This window comes from Rhinatrema bivittatum, chromosome 3 (genome assembly GCF_901001135.1).
Source record: "Rhinatrema bivittatum chromosome 3, aRhiBiv1.1, whole genome shotgun sequence".
Lineage (NCBI taxonomy): Eukaryota > Metazoa > Chordata > Amphibia > Gymnophiona > Rhinatrematidae > Rhinatrema > Rhinatrema bivittatum.
Window position 1 is genome coordinate 459862029 of NC_042617.1, and position 20386 is coordinate 459882414.

The 20386-nt window shown below is 42.5% G+C and overlaps 1 protein-coding gene across 1 annotated transcript in view; it reads right to left on the bottom strand.

Moving 5' to 3' along the window:
* The window catches only part of NBAS (neuroblastoma amplified sequence), a 1239997-nt gene that overhangs the window by 446417 nt on the left and 773194 nt on the right, over positions 1-20386 (bottom strand). Inside the window, exons 42-43 of the mRNA XM_029595926.1 lie at positions 11956-12185; positions 1373-1483 (exon numbers count right to left, since the gene is read on the bottom strand). Of these exons, the coding sequence (XP_029451786.1) occupies positions 1373-1483; positions 11956-12185 (341 nt within the window). The remainder of the gene's footprint in view (positions 1-1372; positions 1484-11955; positions 12186-20386) is intronic.

The following is a 20386-nucleotide window of genomic DNA, read 5'->3' on the forward strand; positions in this document are numbered from 1 at the left end:
GCCCTCGCGGAGAAAGGAGTCCCATCGGCCGGGGGGGGGGGGTTGACGTTGTTCTTCATTTTTGTCTGAGCCACGTTGCTCATTCCTCAGGCTGCGCCACTCTTCTCTTCTTCAGGCTGACGCTGCCCGCACTAGCATGGTCTCTTCTTCCCGTGCACGCACCTGCTGCTCACCACTTCCTCTTCCGGGCTGCGGGGGGGGGGGGGGGGCGGCGGGAAGAAGAGAGCATGCCGGTGCCGCGTCCTGCCGCGTTCCGCCCGCTGGTCTAGAGTCAACAAACTTCTGGTCAAAATAGAAAACTCATCTCTTTAAACAAGCGTATCCTAATACCCGACTTCTTCAATAACTCTCCCCTGTGCACCATAACAACTCATTTTGTATTTCTTGTCATAAAGTAATGTAAAAATGTATAAATACATTCAGAATCTATCTATCTATATATGTATGTGTGTATCTCTCTCTCTCTCTCTATATATATATATATATATGTGTATGTGTGTTTATGTGTGTGTATGTGTATATATACACCCCTATTTGTATAGCTATATGTATACTTGCTTTGCTGGAGTCATGGGCACCCACTATCAATCACTATAAATTAATAGGTTTTATACTCCAATTATCAGGGCAGTAAACTACTTTCTGAATCCTTAAAGAAATACAGGGTCTAAAAAGACTACTCTCACAGAGATCATCATTGTAATTGCTGAGGAAGGCTCTGCAGGTCCTAAGGAACTTAATGTACTTACCCATATTTGCCGGCATATAGGAAGCACTTTTTACCCCTCAAAATAGGGGAAAAATAAGGAGTGCGTCCTATGCGCCAGTAATCAAAATTAACAGCGTCCGGTGGGGGAGGGAGTGACGCAGTGGCGTCGGGGAACAAGGGTGCACCGCCCAATTGGCCGGTGCAGGGCAAAAAGGGCTTGCAGAAGCACGGCTTCCTGTTGATTTTGATTGGGGAAGCCGCGCTTCGGCAAGCCCCTTTTGCCCAGCACCGGCCAATCGGGCGGCACGCCCTCGCTCCCTGACGCCACCGCGTCACTCCCCCCCCACCGCACACTGTTGGTTTAGTGCCCCAAAGTTCTGATTATAAGTCAGTTTAACATACGCTACAATTATATAGAAAATTATTTTTTTCCTTAAAAGGGGGTGCAGCTTATAAGCCACTGTGTCCTATACGCCGGCAAATACGGTAATTATTCTCAACACAAATTAGATGAAAGCAAATTTTGAACCGTATGTGGCAGACTATATTACACTTTTGTAAAAGCAAAGAAGTTATTACTACTTTACACAGATGTGGCACTGCTAAAACTGGTAGTACTACTGTAGAATGGAATTGTAAGATCATTTATATGAGAATACTTACCCACTGTCAGTGAAGAGAAATTCCAAGTGAGTCATATAAACTTCCCAAAGTGGAACATTATAACGCTGAGCTAGAGAAAGCGATATTTTATATACATTTTCTTCAAGGGTTCTGGATTTAAAAAAATAGATATAAAAAACAAATGAGAAAAGTATGAGACAAAAAGAAAATTCAGTTGAAAAATATTTGGCAACACAGCCGCAAACATTTTACTATTTAGGCTATCAAATCTTCAAATTTAACATAATAAAGCAGCACAAAATGTCTTCAATTAACAAATTTATATATATTTATTTATTCAGTTATGTACCTTTTTTCAAAAGCTCAAGGCGAGGGACAACAATATAAATAAAAACAGGGCATACACTATAAACATTTAAAATTCCAAGTTAAAATATAATAAAAAAATAACATAAAACAATTATAAAATATCATAAACATCATAGAAATCCTTTATTCTAGAACGGCAAATGAAAGAGCTACATTTTCACTAAGAGGTCCATATTCAGAAGTTATCCGGCAAAGTATTTGGGCACTTATCTGGCTAAATTCTAGCTGGATAACTTTTTAACCAGCTAAAATGTGGCCAGATAAGTTAGTGCAGTTCCAGGAGCATAACTGGGAGGAGCCGAGATAGTCGGATAATTTATCTGGCTAACTCTGATGAGTCTATACACATTTCCTGAAGTTTGCCAGATAAATTTATCTGGTTAACTTTAAAATTGCCAAATATATTCAGCGGTGCAGCTGTGCCAATTAATATATAGTCTAAGTTAGTCAGATAAGTTTATCCGGCTAACTAGCCGAGCTGCTCTGCTGCTGAATATAGACCTGCAAATATCTAAAAGACAGGAGGCAACAGCTCTGCTGGCGTTATTTTCAATCATTCTTGTTTTCTTTTCTCATGCTACTTTTTTTTTTTACACTTTTAGAGTTATTTTGATTAAAATGTACAACTTTTATTATGCTCAGGGATCCTTGATAAAGCGCAATTGTTTATCTGTAACAGGTGTTTTCCTAGGATAGCAGGATGTTAGCCCTCACATGTGGGTGACATCATCCGATGGAACCCGGAATGGAAAACATTTGTCAAAGTTTCTAGAAACTTTGGTCAGCAGACTGAGCATGCCCAACCTGCTACTATCCGCGCTTCCATGAGAAGTCCTTTTCAGTCTCGTAACATAGCAAAGCAGACAAGCGAAAAAATAAAATAACAAACCAAAGGTGAACCCAACATCGTGGGGAGGTAGGCAGGATTCCTGAGGACTAACATCCTGCTGTCCTAGGAGAACACCTGTTACAGGTAAGCAACTGCACTTTCTCCTAGGACAAGCAGGATGGTAGACCTCACATGTGGGCGAGTACAGAGCTCCAGACCGCTCCTTTCAACAGAAAGATGAACAGAGGCCAAACAAGGTGCAAATGGGCACAACATAACTGCGGTGCTGAGGGAAAACAGGAGGCGGTCTGGTCCCACAAGGAGCACAAGTGAAGAGAGTTGGGTTCAAGTCCGGAAGAGGTTGTTCAGGATGGACTGACCAAAGGCACTGTCCTGACAGCTATCCCTTTCAAGGCAGTAGTAAGCTGCGAACATGTGGAGAGAACTCCAGGTCGCAGCCCGGAACATTTCAGCGACAGGGACCGTACGCATATGGGCCACCGATATCGCCATGACCCACACAAAGTGAGCCTTCACTCTGCCGGCCAGCTAGAGGCCTGCTTGTGCATAGCAGAAGGCAATGCAATCCGCCAGCCAGTTCGATAGGGTTTGCTTACCCACCACTGCACCCAGCCTGTTGGGGGTCAAAAGACACAAAGAGCTGGGTGGACTGCCTGTGATTCGCTGTGTGGTATAGGTAAAAAGCCAGTGCCCGTTTTCAGTCCAGGGTATGGCGAGCACATTCCAGGACCTGAAGCTCACTGACCCTGCAAGCAGAAGTGATCGCCACCAGGAATGTGACTTTCCAGGTGAGGAACTTCATACCACAGGACTGCAGGAGTTCAAAGGGAGATTGCATCAGTCTTGCCAAGATAACTTGAGGTCTCAGGACGCTGCCGGAGGCCCAAGAGGAGGTTTCAACTAGGGGCTGGACCAAAACAGGTGTGTCAGCGACACCTTGGTGGTACGTGCTAACAGCACTGAGGTGTACTCTGACAGAACTGGTCTGTAGCCCAGACTCAGACAGGTGCCACAGGTACTCCAGCAGCCGGGGGAGAGGGAATGAGAAGGGGGTCTAACCCTGCCCATCGCACCACATGGAAAAGTGTTTCCATTTTGAGGTATAGGACTCCCTAGTCGAAGATTTCCGGGACTCTATCAGGCCCCAAGAAACACAATCCGAAAGTTGTAAAGGCTGGAGGATCATGCGTTCAACATCCAAGCCATGAGGGCTAGCGCCCAGAAGTTCGGGTGGCGCAGGGTGCCCTGGTTCTGTGATATGCGGTCGGCGCTGTCCCCAACAGGATGGGCGCACAAACCAACAGGTCCTGGAGGAGTGGAACCAAACATGCCGAGGCCAGGAGGCCCCACGAGAATCATGGTCCCCCCTGTCCTCCTGAAACTTTAACAGAGTCTTCGAGAGGAGCGGGAGAGGTGGGTATGCATATAGGAGAACCTGCCCCCAGTGAAGGGAGAAGGCATTGCGGGCCGGATGGCTGTTCCCCGCTACTAGGGAGCAGAACCTGCTCACCTTGTGATTGAGAGGGGTGGCGAACAGGTCCACATCCGGCATATCCCAGCGGCGGAACAATTCGGCCGCTACCGCAGGGTTGAGGAACCATTCGCGTGGCTGGAAGGACCAGCTGAGGTGATCTACAGCGTGTTGAGGTGACCTGGCAGGTAGGTCACCTGCAGATACATCCCTTGGGAGAGGGCCCAGTTCCAAACCTGGACTGCCTCCTGGCAAAAGAGGAACAAGCCTGTGCTGCCCTGTTTGTTGATGTACCACATCACGACCTGGTTGTCTGTCCTGATCTGAAATTCCTTGGACAACAACTGATCCTGAAATGCCCACAGGGTGTACTGTATCACCCGAAGTTCCAGAAAGTTTATCTGGCAACGTGCTTCGGCAGCGGTCCAAAGGCCCTGAGTGTGTAGCCTGTTTGTATAGGCTCCCCACCCCTGAGAAGAAGCATCGTGATGAGGGTCACCTGGGGTGGCACGGGCTGGAAGGGAAGTCCGTGTTCTAGATTAAGGAGAGCTTCCCACCAGGCCAAGGATAGCTTGAGAGGGTCCGTGACTGTGATCAGAGCCTCTAGGTCCTGAGATGCTTGCTGCCACTGAGAGGTCCACATGCGGAGGTGAGCTAAGGGTGTCACATGGACGCAGGCCGCCATGTGGCCCAACAGGCAGAGTAGTAGACGGGTGACACCATCCCGCTGTTGTGGATGAGGGTGGCCAGCGAGGAGAGGGCCACCGCCCGATTCTTGGGCAAGAAAGCTTTCGCTTGTACTGTGTCCAACCTGGTGCCTATGAAGTCCAGCTGCGGTGACGTACAGAGGTGCAGCTTGGGGAAGTTGATAATGAACCCCACAGCCTGCAGGGTCTGAACCATCAGGGCCAGAGCTTGCAAGGCTCTGGAGTGCGAGTTGCTCCTGATCAGCCAGTCGTCCAGATGTGGGAACACATGGACCGAGCGACGCCTAAGGAAGGCAGCCACCACCGCTAAGCATTTGGTGAAGACACGGGGGACTGATGCCAGCCCAAAGGGCAGCACTCTGTATTGAAAATGTGCATTCCCTACCACGAAGCGGAGGTATTTCCTTTGGCTTGGGACAATCGCAATATGTGCGTATGCCTCCTTCCATTCGAGGGAGCAAAGCCAGTCTCCTCTTCGCAGGAGGGGAATCAGTGTGCCCAGGGAGACCATCTTGAATTTCTTTCTTACAAGAAACTTGGTTCAGCATCCTGAGGTCGAGGATGGGACGCAAGCTGCCATTCTTTTTTGGGATGAGGAACTACCTCGAGTAGAACCCATGGCCCTGCTGTCTGCACGGGACTGGTTCCACTGCGCCTGATGTAAGGAGGGCAGAGAGTTCTTGTTGAAGAACAACCAAATGGGCGGACGAACCCCATGATGGACATGAGGGAGAGGTCTCCGGGGGCCGGCTGAAGTGCAGATGGTACACCTGGCGTACAATGGAAAGGACCCAGAGGTCCAATGTGATCCCTTCCCAGCACCAGGCAAAGCTGAGGAGCCTGCCGCCGACTGGGGATCGGGTGACAGGGGAACTGCCAGCTGACTTGTGCTCCCTTGCTGCCAGTCAAAATCCTTTGCCGTGGTTTGTGGGGTGCTGGTTGGGGTCTGGGAGCCCGCTGTTGGCGGGGTTGAGCCTTAGACCTGGTCCAGGGCATGAGAGTCCGAGCGGTTGAAAGGTAATACTTCCTCTGTTGGTAGAAGGGCTTATGAGAGTCTTGCCTGGAGGATTTCCTGGCTGAGGATGGCCCTTCTGAGGGACAATCAGATAGCTGCTAGAGGGTGTCATGATGGTCCTTCAGCTGTGCCATCGCACCCCAGACCTTGTCCCCAAACAGGTTCATGCCTGTACAGGGAAGATGGGTGAGCCTATCCTGGACCTCCAGTCTGAGGTCCGAGGCCCTGAGCCAAGCCATTCGTCTGGTGCCAATGCCTACGGCAGCTAAGCAGGCTGCAGTTTCAAAAACATCGTAGGTGGAGCGCACCTGATGTTTCTCTGCTTCCAGACCCAACGAGGCAATGGCTGCAAGTGCTTCCTGCTGCTGCTGGGGAAGGCCCTCTGGAAAGTCCTGGACTCGCTTCCAGAGATCGTGGTTATATTGAGTCATGTAGAGTTGGTATACTGGGACATCCCAGCTGCAGTGTCATATAGATGTAGAGAGATCCGGGATTCTCTGCAAGCAGAATAGTTCTGTCAAATGGTAACAGAACCCATGCAGGTGGGGGCAATACTGGATCTGGTGCTTACCAATGGGGACAGTATCTCTAGTGATGTAGTTGTTGATCATCTGGGATCCAGTGATCACCAGATGATGTAATACAGTATTAAAGCACAAGTAATGATAGTTCATTTAAAGGCAAGGATCCTAGACTTCAGGAAAACTAACTTTATTAAAATGGAGGTGTATCTAAATGTTGTTAAAATCTAGGGGAAGTAGAAGAGGTGGGCAAAGCTAAAAGGAGATATAAAGGCAACTAACCTTTTTGATAGGAAAGCAAATAAAGGAAAGAAGGAAAAGAGGCTGCTGTAGTTTTCTACAAAAGTAGCTAAAAAGGTTAGCGTTTATAAACTACAAGAGATCACAAAATGGAAGACAGGCAACATCTAGAGAAGCTGGGAAAGTAGTCAGGATTGCAACAATTCAAATGGAAAATAACAGAAAATATAGTAAAACAGGGGGACAAGTCAGTTTTGGGGGTTTTTTTTTAATGTATTAGAAGGAAGTACAAAAGTGGCATTGTAACTCTTTCTTTAATTATGTTATTTAATGCTGTTCTTTATTACTCCGCTTTAGCCAAGATGTTAATTATAATACTAATGTTTTATGTTACAAATGTTTCCATGTATGAAGTTGTTCAATTGTAAACCGGAGTGAAGGCTTCCCGCTATACTTCGGTATAAAAAAGAAACTAAATAAACATCGAAAAAACGGAATTTATATACCTAGAGCGAAAAAACATTGAGTTGATTCAAACCCCCAGACTTAAAAATGATCAGAAAGTAGAACTAGCCGAGAAAACTCGAAACTTAGGTGTAATAATTGACACAGAACTTAGCCTTAAACAATGCAGATCGCTGAAGGTCAAAGAAGGTTACGCCAAACTTATGGTCCTCAGGAGGCTGAAACCCTTATTAACCCAAACACACTTTTGAACAGTCCTACAGGCACTCATTTTCGCTAGCACAGATTACTGCAACACACTGTTTCTGGGATTACTGTATTCAACTATAAGACCACTCCAAATCTTACAAAACTCTGCCACCAAAATACTTACTGGTAAAAATAAAAGAGATCATGTCTCTCAAACACTTGCCGAACTACACTGGCTGCCAATAGAAAAAAGGGTTCAATATAAAACACTCTGCACAATTCAAAAACTAATTAATGAAGAAAAAGCAGATTGGATAAATACAGCGCTGCGCTTACATGTCCCCCAGAGAAATCTTAGATCAGATAATAAAGCCCTTCTAACCATCCCTTCAGTCAGGACAGACAGACTGACTCAAGTCAGAGAGCGAGCCCTATCCTTAGCTGGACCAATTTTGTGGAACACAATGCCCCTAGAAACTAGATTACAGAGAGATTTAAAACTCTTCAAAAAAAGTCTAAAAACCTGGCTTTTCAAAAAAGCTTTTTACAGTGAAAATGGAGAATAAGAAATATGAACTAACAGGCAACGGAATATCAACACACAGCACAAAGTCACCTAGATGCGTATTTGCATATTTTATTATTTTCTCTCATACTTTACTTTTAAAGCTAAATAGAGACAGTATAAAGTACTATACTTATATGGTTACCCTATTAATCATACATATGGACAAGACCCATGTCACCTTTCATATAGACTGTATTATTGAAACATGTAACCGAAACTATATTGGCACTTTGTAAGATAGTATGACCCAAGCTGAACATTAAATATATGTGCCTCTCTGTAAACCGTTGTGATGGTGCATACCAAACGACAGTATAGAAAAGATTTTAAATAAATAATAAAATAATAAATCAAGATCTGGAGTTGCTTTCAGATGCAACTGGGAGAGGGGGTTTTGGAGTTTACTTTCAGGAGGCTTGCTGTGCATCACCTTGGCTGGAGGAATGGGTACAGTCGGGAGTCACTAGGAATATTGCTTTTCTGGAATTGTTTCCTATTGTGGGGACCTTGATTGAGAGATGGTAGAGTGGTATTTTGGTGTGGTAATTTGGGCGTAGTTGATGTGATCAACAGGCGCTCAGTGAAGTGCACAACAGTGTCTGAATTGATGCGGGAATTTGTGTTGCGTTGTATGTTGTTAAATGACACTGCTTGGGTAAGGCATGTTCCTGGTGTATTTAACAACATTGCCGATTCTCTTTCTTGCTTCAAGTGGGTGCTGTCCGAAAGCTGGCCTCTGCTGCAGATCTGTACAGGGCGCCCGACCCAAGTTTCCCCTGGAAGTTCAGTTCCCTGAGGCATGGAAATTGTTGCGAGCATCTTAAGCTCCATCTACATGGGCAGGATACTTGAGTGCATTGGCAAAGGTGGTGGATTTGCTATTTATGAAAGGCTGGTGGTGGGGCCAGTCGTGGACATATTGATTTTGCAGTACATCAAAAAGGCTTGCAGAGTGGGAAGTTCGAAAGCGGCTGTTGCAGGACAGTTGTCGGGGTTCTTATTTTTTATGAGATCTCATGGATGGGGATACACAACTGTGCGTTTTCTAGTAAGAAGATTACTGGCGGGTTGGTCTAGGGGTGTGGGAATGATGCAAGATGGCAGACGGCCCCATCATTCATGCAATATTGTTAACAATATGGGATGTGGCTGCTCTTGTGTATGCTTCTTTCTTTGAGATTAGCTTGTTTTGAGCTGTTTGTTTTAGCATTTTTCGACACTTTTCAGATAGGCGAATTGGTGGCTTGGGCTGGAAAGGAGGCAGAGAATACTGGACTGCAGTTGCATCATGTGCAGGTTATGAAGGATGCCATAAGACTGATCATATAGAGATCTAAAACTGATCAGATGGGGAAAGGGGTCGCACTGGTTTTGAGAGCAGTGGAGGGTCTTCGCACTTGTCTGGTGGTCAATGTGGTACACTACTTGTCCCAGCGTCCTGCCAGGGGACGTCAATTTTTGTTTCATAATGATCTTCTGCAGCTAACCAAATACCAGTTTGAAATGATTCTCAAGGTGGTAATTACTAAAGTGGGTTTAAAAGTGGCTAATTATGGCATACATTCTTTTCAAATCTGGGCAGCTACGTCTGCTGCAGGATCTGGGTTATCAGGGGAGGTAATTCAGTGGATTAGGAGTTGGAAGTCTTATGCTTTTCAGACTTATTTCTGGCCTGGAGTGGGGGATATCCATGAGAAAGGATAATTGGTTCTTACCCGCTAATTTTCATTCCTGCGATACCACAGAACAGCCCAAACCATTGAGTTATGCATCCCTACCAGCAGAAGGCGGCAGAGAGCAAAACTTTGAGGGTGTGCCCTGTAATCGAGTGCCACCTGCAGTCCTTCAGTATTAATCTGTACCCAAGCATAGATCAAAAACATTTAAGTTACAGGGTGAACAAGACCCCAGCATGGATACCCCTAAATGGGATAGGACTGCTTAAAGTGCTAAAAAATGTCCGACACTTATGCAAAATATTGCCATGAAGTTTGACTAACCAAGTTCATTTAACACTTCTGAATGCAGTAGCCAAACACCAGAAAAATCAGTCTTTCGGCAGTAATACCAGGGCGGGCCTCTGGACTGATTTGTGGTATTACATGAACAAACATTAGCAGGTAAGAACCAATTTTCCTTTCCTAAAATTACCCAGATTAGTCCAGACCATCGGGATATACCAAAGCACCCCTACACTGGGCGGGAATCTGAAAGACCCACTCTCAGCACACTTTTGCCGAAAGTTGGAGTCTCGTGAGCCCGCACATCCAAATAATGCTTGGTGAAAGTATGAAGAGAGGACCATACCATGGCCCTACAAATTTCTTGGGGAGAAACCAATTGACACTCTGCCCAAGAAATCGCCTGAGCTCTCATAGAATGCGCCTTCAGGCTTGAGGGTACCTGATGACTGTTGCACATGAAAGCTGCGAAAATAGCTTCTTTGAACCAATGAGCCAAAGTAGCTTTAGACACTTTTTCCCCTTTCTTGGCTCCACCAAAGGCCACAAAGAGATGATCCGATCACTGAAAAGAGTTGGTAACCTTCAGATATCGTAAAAGAGCTCACTTCACATCCAAAAGATGGAGATCCCTCCCCATTGCCTGAACCCAAGACCACTCTGGAAACCCTGGCAACTCCACTGCCTGATTCACAAGGAAAGTGGAAGCCACTTTCGGCAAGAAAGACAGGACTGCCCACAAGGACACTGTTATTATCAATCCGTAAAAACGGGCCCTGACACACGAGAGCTTGAAGGTCTGAAATTCTCCTCGCCAAGCAAATCGCCATCGGAAAAACTGTCTTTAGCGTTAAATCTTTTAGAGAAGCTCGATTCAAGGGTTCAAAGGGTCCCTTCACAGAGAGCCTGTAAGACCAAATTGAGACTACATTCTGGAAACACTTTGCGTAGCAGGTTCTTTAAATGCTTTAACCCTTTTCAAAAAACGGAGGACATCGGGGCGGGAAGATCTCTTTTGGCTTTCGAAGATCTCCCCCCCCCCCATGCACAACCTGTGCAGAGGGAAAGGGAGTTCAGGAGGGCTGATGCTGTGCCGCAGGCTTTTCAAGCCACCGTAGTCGGTAACTCTGACATTATCAGGGAGGGTTTTTCGTTTTATATAATTTTTTTTTCTACTCCCGGGGAGCCGTCCAAAGCAACAGGTCATTCCATGTGGTGATCCGCGAGATGGGTGTGCTATGGCACCACCGACGCATGGGAAGCCGAGTAGGTGGAGGGATGCTGCCTAAAGGGGTAGGCCATGTGGCCTGCGGATGTGTTGTCTTACTGGATTATGGCGGATGACCACTGCTTTGATTTCATGTTATGAGGGCTTGGGCTGATTGTTGATTATTTTGTGTTACAAAAACTGCAGCCTGTTGATTCCCATTTTGAATGTGTTTTCTCTTCCTTGTTGGAAATTGTTAAAGGGTAGCTGATAGAGGGAAGTTGAAGTCTGGGCTATGCCTGATATTATCTGATTAACTTTAGGACTATTCTACGGGACAACTTGGCTAGATAACTTAACTCCACCCCAAAATGCCCCAGTGTTATCTGACTAAAAGTTAGCTAAATAAATGCCCAAAACATTCAAAGGTTAGCATTTAGCCAGATAACTTTCAAATTATCCAGCTAAATGTCTGAATATGGATCACTATGTACAAGATGACAATGAGGATCATATTATATAAAAAAACATAAAATATTACAATATAAAAATGTAAAGAAAAACAATCAAGCAACATATAAAACCATGATCAAACCAAATAAAAATTACAAACATCAGATAGTGAATCAAAGTTCTGAAGCAAACTTAAAATGACAAAAAATGATTGCACATTTTTCTAAGTTGTTCCTGGCTTTTTTTCTCCTAACTTCTTTCTCCTTTTTTGATTGCCAGTCTATTTTATTTTCCTTTCATGTGTTTTATTTTATTTAAAACATATATCTATATTTTAGGAAAGGAAAAAGTTTTACTATTCAAAAACATTTAAAGTTTTTGCTGTATTAATTGATTTGGTTAGAAACATGATACTACAGAATTGTAAAAAGTAGTTAAATATGCTCCACTTTACAGCAAATTTATAAAATGAATCTGTAACTAGCAGCTGATGAACAATAAAGCATTTTAAAGGTCAGTGGTTCTGAAAATGTCTCTTCCTGCATTGCTTGTACTAAATGTTAAAATAAGACTGATGTAAAGAAACAAACATCAGAGGTTACTTACTCAGTCAGCCCTAAAATAGTCTCTCTCTTATATTGGGCATCTGCTGAAAATCTTTGCACGTCAACTCCTTTGCCAAGCTCATGAAGAATCTGAGCCTGGGTAAAGTCCATCAGCCGTTCATTATAGTAATGCAACTGTTCAATCAAAGTCATCACTTCTTCTGACCAGTTAGTGTTGGCATATTCAGAAACATACTTTGTAACCATCTTGATAAGTTCTTTGAGATCAGCCTGCAAAAGTCAGTTGAATAAATATACTTTTGCTTCACAGCAAAATCTCAACAAACACATATAAAAGACAAAATTACAAATTTGTGCAAAACTTCCTAGGGTTATGTTATCCTGATATGTATGGGAATTTACCACCTCACTATGATTTTAATCTGAGGCACAAATCCAACCTATTAAAGAGGCATTAAATGGCTAAAACAGAACTTATCCATATTATACTCCTGATCGCCTGCAATGTCACTATTGAGATTAACCTGAACAGAACAAAGTCTTGAGGTTTGGGCAAATCCCATCAGAGTTTGAGATGAAACAAGAGAAATAGAGAGAAAAAGTGCTCTGACCCCCTCAGCTTCTTGCCAGCAACTGAAAGTCACAAGGAACTAGTAGTGCCAGTAACTAATGAGAGTGAACCACAGTAATCATCAATTTAATAGTAGCAGCCGAAGACTATACAATACTGAATCCATCTATGTCTGGATTTCCAGGCAATACCATAGACTGATAGGAGCCTTGTGCTGCATAGAATGAAGGAGAGAAGGGAAAACAGTGAAGAATAATAAGGGAAGATGAGAGAAAGGATGGGAAAAAGAGGGGTTATTTTCTAATAATAGGCTTACAGGCAATGGGATAAGGATAGTGGTAGTTCAGAGGCAGACATAAGGTTGAGGGTCCAGCTGTTCATGTTAATTACTTGATAAATTTTCAGGGTTAAATTATTGATAATTGTTTAATTAGACATAGTTATACTGGAAAACATCATAATAAATACATATCTGATATTTTCTGGCTTATCTGGCGTTATCTGAGCACTTCGCAGATGCTACCCATGCAATCTCAAATCAACATTATTCTGAATTTCTCAAAATAAGCATCACGTTTCTTTACATTATCCAGATAGTAAGTTAGCAATTTTGAGCTATAAAAAAAAATAAGGCTTTGCTGTTACAAGATTAAGAATGAAGTCACTGGGGTTTTATGGCGGTTCAGGAATATTGCGCCATATCTGGGTAGGGAGAAAGTGGAAAACATAGTTGAGGCAGGTCTGAATAGAAATGTTTGTAAGAACACTGACCACACTTGAGGCTTATGAACACACAAAAATGAAATATTAATCAAGTGACTATGAGAAAATAGCTCACATTCAATCCAGCTAAAAGCACAGGGCTCCCTAGCTCACATATTTTAGCCAGATAGAGGGGAGGCGCATTAGAGAGGGCTTTGAAAGCAAACGTTGCTTACCTGTAACAGGTGTTCTCCAGGCTCAGCAGGATTTAAGTATTCACCAGTGGGAATTCAAGTTGTATAAATGATTTACTCAAAAGCAATTAGAAGCTTTTGGCATGCTTGATTATGTGATTCAGGTGATGCAGGCAACACAGCCTGCATCACCTCAGTGCTTTCATAGCTATTTAAAAAACATGAAGAACGAGCTCCAAGGGGAGGCAGGTTTTGTAGGGACTTACATTGTACTGTCCTTGAAGACCTTTTACGACTACACAGCTTTCATTTTCTCCAAGGACAAATAGAATGTTAAGTCCTTACCAGTGGGGAATTCCTAGCTACACAGTGCTTCGAACAAAAAAGGGGGAAAATACAACTAAAAAAAAAGTTGCCCAATGGACAAAATTATTTTAGGCAGCAACCAGCCCTTTTTCTTACCTTTTCCCCCCTTTTTTTCATGGACAGTCTGGATAAGTAATGGGCCCTGGGAGGAGGGGGGAGATTCAACACTTACACACCGTAATGGAGAAGGTTTTCATGGGTAATGATTCAGATGGACTGAATCAAATCACGGTGAACCTAGAAGATGTGGTAGACCTGATTGACAAACTGAAGAGTAGTAAATCACCTGGACTGGATGGTATACACCCCAGAGTTCTGAAGGAACTAAAAAATGAAATTTCAGACCTATTAGTAAAAATGTGTAACCTATCATTAAAATCATCCATTGTACCTGAAGACTGGAGGATAGCAAATGTAACCCCAATATTTAAAAAAGGCTCCAGGGGCAATCCAGGAAACTACAGACCAGTTAGCCTCACTTCAGTGCCAGGAAAAATAGTGGAAAGTGTTCTAAACATCAAAATCACAGAACATATAGAAAGACATGGTTTAATGGAACAAAGTCAGCATGGCTTTACCCAAGGCAAGTCTTGCCTCACAAATCTGCTTCACTTTTTTGAAGGGGTTAATAAACATGTGGATAAAGGTGAACCGGTAGATGTAGTATACTTGGATTTTCAGAAGGCATTTGACAAAGTTCCTCATGAGAGGCTTCTAGGAAAAGTAAAAAGTCATGGAATAGGTGGCAATGTCCTTTCGTGGATTGCAAACTGGCTAAAAGACAAGAAAGAGAGAGTAGGATTAAATGGACAATTTTCTCAGTGGAAGGGAGTGGCCAGTGGAGTGCCTCATGGATCTGTATTAGGACCCTTACTTTTCAATATATTTATAAATGATCTGGAAAGAAATACAACAAGCGAGATAATCAAATTTGCAGATAACACAAAATTGTTCAGAGTAGTTAAATCACGAGCAGATTGTGATAAATTGCAGGAAGACCTTGTGAGACTGGAAAATTGGGCATCCAAATGGCAGATGAAATTTAATGTGGATAAGTGCAAGGTGATGCATATAGGGAAAAAATAACCCATGCTATAATTACACAATGTTGGGTTCCATATTAGGTGCTACAGCCCAAGAAAGAGATCTAGGCGTCATAGTGGATAACACATTGAAATCGTTGGTTCAGTATGCTGCGGCAGTCAAAAAAGCAAACAGAAAGTTGGGAATTATTAGAAAGGGCATGGTGAATAAAACAGAAAATATCATAATGCCTCTGTATCGCTCCATGGTGAGACCGCACCTTGAATACTGTGTACAATTCTGGTCACCGCATCTCAAAAAAGATATAATTGCGATGGAGAAGGTATAGAGAAGGGCTACCAAAATGATAAAGGGAATGGAACAGCTCCCCTATGAGGAAAGACTAAAGAGGTTAGGACTTTTCAGCTTGGAGAAGAGACGGCTGAGGGGGGATATGATAGAGATGTTTAAAATCATGAGAGGTCTAGAACAGGTAGATGTGAATCTGTTATCTACTCTTTCGGATAATAGAAAAACTAGGGGGCACTCCATGAAGTTAGCATGGGGCACATTTAAAACTAATCGTAGAAAGTTCTTTTTTACTCAACGCACAATTAAACTCTGGAATTTGTTGCCAGAGGATGTGGTTAGTGCAGTTAGTATAGCTGTGTTTAAAAAAGGATTGGATAAGTTCTTGGAGGAGAAGTCCATTACCTGCTATTAAGTTCACTTAGAGAATAGCCACTGCCATTAGTAATGGTAACATGGAATGGACTTGGTTTTTGGGTACTTGCCAGGTTCTTATGGCCTAGATTGGCCACTGTTGGAAACAGGATGCTGTGCTTGATGGACCCTTGGTCTGACCCAGTGTGGCATGTTCTTATGTTCTTACTTTGCAGCACAGACTGACCAACTCTACTGTCATATTAGGAATCACCATTAAAAACAAGTGAAATGCAAATGCTTGCAGACAACTCCATTTCACAGCTCTGCAAACTTTCTGCACTGAGGCCAATCTCAAGTGGGCCACTGACACAACCATAGTTCTAAAACTAAGAGCCTTGATATGCCCTACCAGACTCAGCCATTACTGGGCAAAAGAGGAGATGCAATCTGCTAGCCAACTGGAAAGGATGCGCAGTTCCAGGTTTAATGGATCAAATGAAACAAAAAGCTGGGTGGGACTTTCTAAAGGTTCAGTTTACTCTAGATAGAAGGCCAAGAAATGTTTTAATCCAAACTGTGCAATGCTTGTTCATCTTTGTAGACTTGTGGCCTGGGGAAGAATATTAGAAAGATGACTGACTGGTTAAGGTGGAAGTCAGACACTACTTTAGGCAGAAACGTATGATGCATACACAGAAGCACCTGTTAAAAAAAACAGTATAAACTGGATAAGTCACTAGGGTCTGGTGCTCACTGACTCGATGTGCCATATTGACTGTCACCAAAAATAAGACCTTCCAAGCCAGGAACATTAGCCCATACGAGTCTAGTGGCACAAAGGGAGCTTTCATTCACTGGATCAATACCACACTGAGGTCCCATGATGCAGCAAGAATCTTGATGGAACATTTCAACTGAAGCAAGCCCACATAAATTGAACTAAAGGCTGTATAGAGATGGTATATGGTGGTGATGAACACCAGCTGTACTGAGATGAACCTTAACAGAGTTAGTATTCAGAACAGACTCTGAAAAATGTAGAAGAGATTCAAGCAGTTTTTGTGTGGAACAAGAAAATAGATCTTAGTATCTTTCCCTCAAACAGGAAGGCAAACTTCTTACATTTTAAATGAAAAGACTTCCTCAAAGTCCTTTCTAGAAGCTAGAATACAAGATACTCTTCAGATAGGTTAAGGGAATGCATTGTTACCCTCTCAACATACAAGAGGTGAGGGCTTGGGATTCAATGTCGGATGACACAGTATTTTTTTATTGTGATTAGAGTCATATCTAGCAGAGCTCCTATCTGAGATAATGAGCTCAAATCAGACTTGAGGTAATTTATAACAAACCTTACCAACATCTGGATGATTTTGCTCACTGATTCTGCAGCACCAGTAGTATAATAGATACCCTGTCAATCAAAAATTGACAGCAGCCAATCAGTGTTCACTTCCAGGCTAAGCACCGCATACTACCCACCTACTCCTGTCTCTAACTCTGTCCATGACCCGCCCACTCCCATACAAGTGAATGCATATAACCCTGCTCAAGACCATGCCCCTCCTGCCCAAACCATGCCCCAGCCTGCCCCCACCCACCCAAAACACAACCATAACTCCGCCCATGCTCCTCCCATCCCATTGAAGTGAATGGAGTAGCCCCTCCCATGCTCCATCCTAAGCCACACTCCCTTCCCCACCCTTGAAACACAACCTCAACCACAAACCACACCCCATATGATGTAACCAGAAATGACCCATGATCATCATTTTGATGACATCACTGGAAGTCCAATCCACCCCACCCCCAAATATATGACCCCTAGATCATCATCACAGATGGCTCTGTCACTTTTAATGACGACAGAATTAATGGACCCTATCCGCTTTTTCATGACCTCACCGGAAGTCCAAATAATTGCTACTGGGCACGGAAAAAGGACGTTCTGACCCCCGAATTTTAAAGTTACTAGCTGTGATGTAGCAGGAAATTCTCTTTCCTCCCTTCCTTCCTCCCCTCATTGTAAATACGCATCCCAAACAGCCTGCCTGGCTGGCATGCAGAGTGAAATTTGAGCAGAACCTTTTGTAGTATACAAAAAGGATTATTAATAGGGTGTGGGGGTTGGGGGCTAGAAAACTCAGACATGTAAAAATGAATAAAACAAGCTTGACTTTTTATTTTAAATACAGACCACTGCAACCATGCATGATCAGCTATTAATTAAAATTTATTATGACCCAGGCGCAATAGGAAGTTTTGGTGGAATAAATCCGCTATTTCAGGCTGCTAAAACATGCAATGAAACAGTGACCAGAAAACAAGTAACTGAATGGCTTATAGATCAAGATGCCTATTCTTTACTCAGCCCTGCTAGGTCATATTTTAAAAGAAACAAAACCATTGTGTAAGATGTAGATGCACAATGGCAAGCTGATCTGGTTGACCTGTGAAAGCTCATACAATTCATGTACCTGATCATAAAAGGTTGCAGTTCTATCGTTTATAACTCAGTATTGTGCATATCTACAATGTAATTCAAGTTGGGCTTACATGTATTGCTGTTTCTATTTCTGGCTGTATTTATCTGGCAAATACATTATTACTATATCTGCCTTTGTGCCTTCTACTGTACACACTCCCCTGAAAAAGGGAACTCAGGACATTGCATGTTATCCCTAATATTATACGATAAACTTCTCTGTCTGAAAATTTTACCCCCACCCTATTCAGATTTGCTCCACATATGGTCACACTGTAAAACAGTGGGTGGCACATGTGCCCAGTGAATGTTTCCCTCTTTCTTCTCATTCTTATCCATCTTCTGAGGCATTCTGACTTCTATCTGTACTCTTTCTATTTCTGGCTGTACTTACCTACATGTATTGTAGTTCCATAATACTGAGTCATAAATGATAGAACTACAACCTGCTGTGATCAGGTACACTGATTGTGTGAGCCTTCACACTTCTCAATTGTATAACAATATGCCTGCAGCAGTTTTAGTGAAACTGTACTTTGATGTGAAAAATATCATGAAATACCTGTAAAAATAGCAGATAAAATGTGAAAGACATTTTAATTTGTATTGTAAGTATAGAGCCTAAAACATAGTTGTATCTTTTCATGCACGTGATGGTACTAGATATTTGCCACACCCAGCAGTTTGAAGTACATTTTTAGATATACTGTATGATTTACAGTATGATATACAGGAACATACAGACCTAATCTGATCTAATCAGACCTGTAATATAACTACATCATTCTCTTTATAATATAATTATGTGCAAAATGCTTGCACATGTCTATTTATTCTGTTTGCAGTTACATACACACAAGTCATTGTGCTCATTTGTTTGCACATGAGGCAATGGAGGGTAAAGTGACTTGCTAAAACCAGTAAGAACAAACAGAATGATTTATTATTTATGTGTATACATGGCCCTGACTTACTGCAATAATTTCATACAATACAGGGACACAAAAGACCTAATTACAGCCTTTGCCAAACAAACACTAAAACCAGCAAGAACAATTAAACTAGATAAAGCAGATAGAAAGAGGAGAGAAAGGTGAAGCTGTGCTGGGTCACATGTCAGGTTTGAAAACATTTTGTAACTTTTAAACATCCTGGTACATTTCAAATACAATATAACTATAACTCTACTGTACACAGTCCCCTGGAAACTCTGGACTTTTCATGTCTTTCTGTAAGACAGCTGCATCATTCTATCTATAATTTTCTTGTACATGTATTTCTTTATTCTTCCTGTATAGATATGGCCCTGGATTACTGCAATAATTACGCAATACAGGGACACAAAATGACCTAATTACAGAATTGCTAAAAAAAACCCCATCAGGAGCAAACAGAATAAGGCAGATATAAAGAGAGAAAGGAGAGGTGAGAAAGGACTGTAAAGGTTTGAACACTCTGTAATATTGAAACCTTATGCAACAACATACTTGTACATTGTAAATATATCATTGCTATTGTTCAGTCTACTTCATATCTTCACTAATCAAAATAATCATAATATTATATGATGAACTTCTATGTCTGAAAATGTTACCCTCCACCCTCTTCAGATTTGCTCCACATATGGTCACACTCTACGAACAGCTGGCGACACTTGTGCTAGTGAATGTTTCCCTCTTTCCCCTCATCCTGATTTATCTTCTGAGGCACTTTGACTTCTATCTGTACTCTATTTCTATTTCTGGCTTTACTTATGTGGCAAAGGAACCTTGAACTCAAAATTTGGCACCTGAATTTCATCTGGAACAGCTGTCCATTTACTGTACCATAAATGACTGAATAAAAAATAAAAATAAAAACAATTGTGGGCCGGTTTTGTAGCACATTTGTATGTTGGTAATAAACCTTTCCAAATCTCTGAAAACAGCAAACTTATCAAAACTCAGTCTCTTAGCAGAAAGGCACACCAATAAATTATTCTGTGCTACGGAACAATAATAGAGATAAAGGAAAAGGATAAGTGGCTCCAAGTCAGAATGACAGTCATTAAAATGCAATCTGTAAGTGGATAGAGAATCCAAGCCATGAGATGCCACAGGCTGACAATGGATGACAGCATAATACAGTAAATAGTACAAGCTAACATGTGAAAACCTGCATGTGGTACTTGATAAGTGGCTCAAAATGACTCAAAAACACAATGACAATTTTAAAAAATTGATCTGTATATGTAGCAGAGACTCTAAGCCATGAGATACCACAAGCAGACACTGAAAGGCACCACAATGCAGGAAATATGTACAGTACAAGTAGACATGCACAGAAACGTTCACTCTGTGGTTCTAGGGTGTTTCAAATTTTTTATGAAAAACGAAAGGGCAGGGATCAGTTAAATTAGAAATTGAATATCAACAAAAATGATTAAAAGTCAGGATACTTTTTACCGATTGTGCATTTCTAGTTT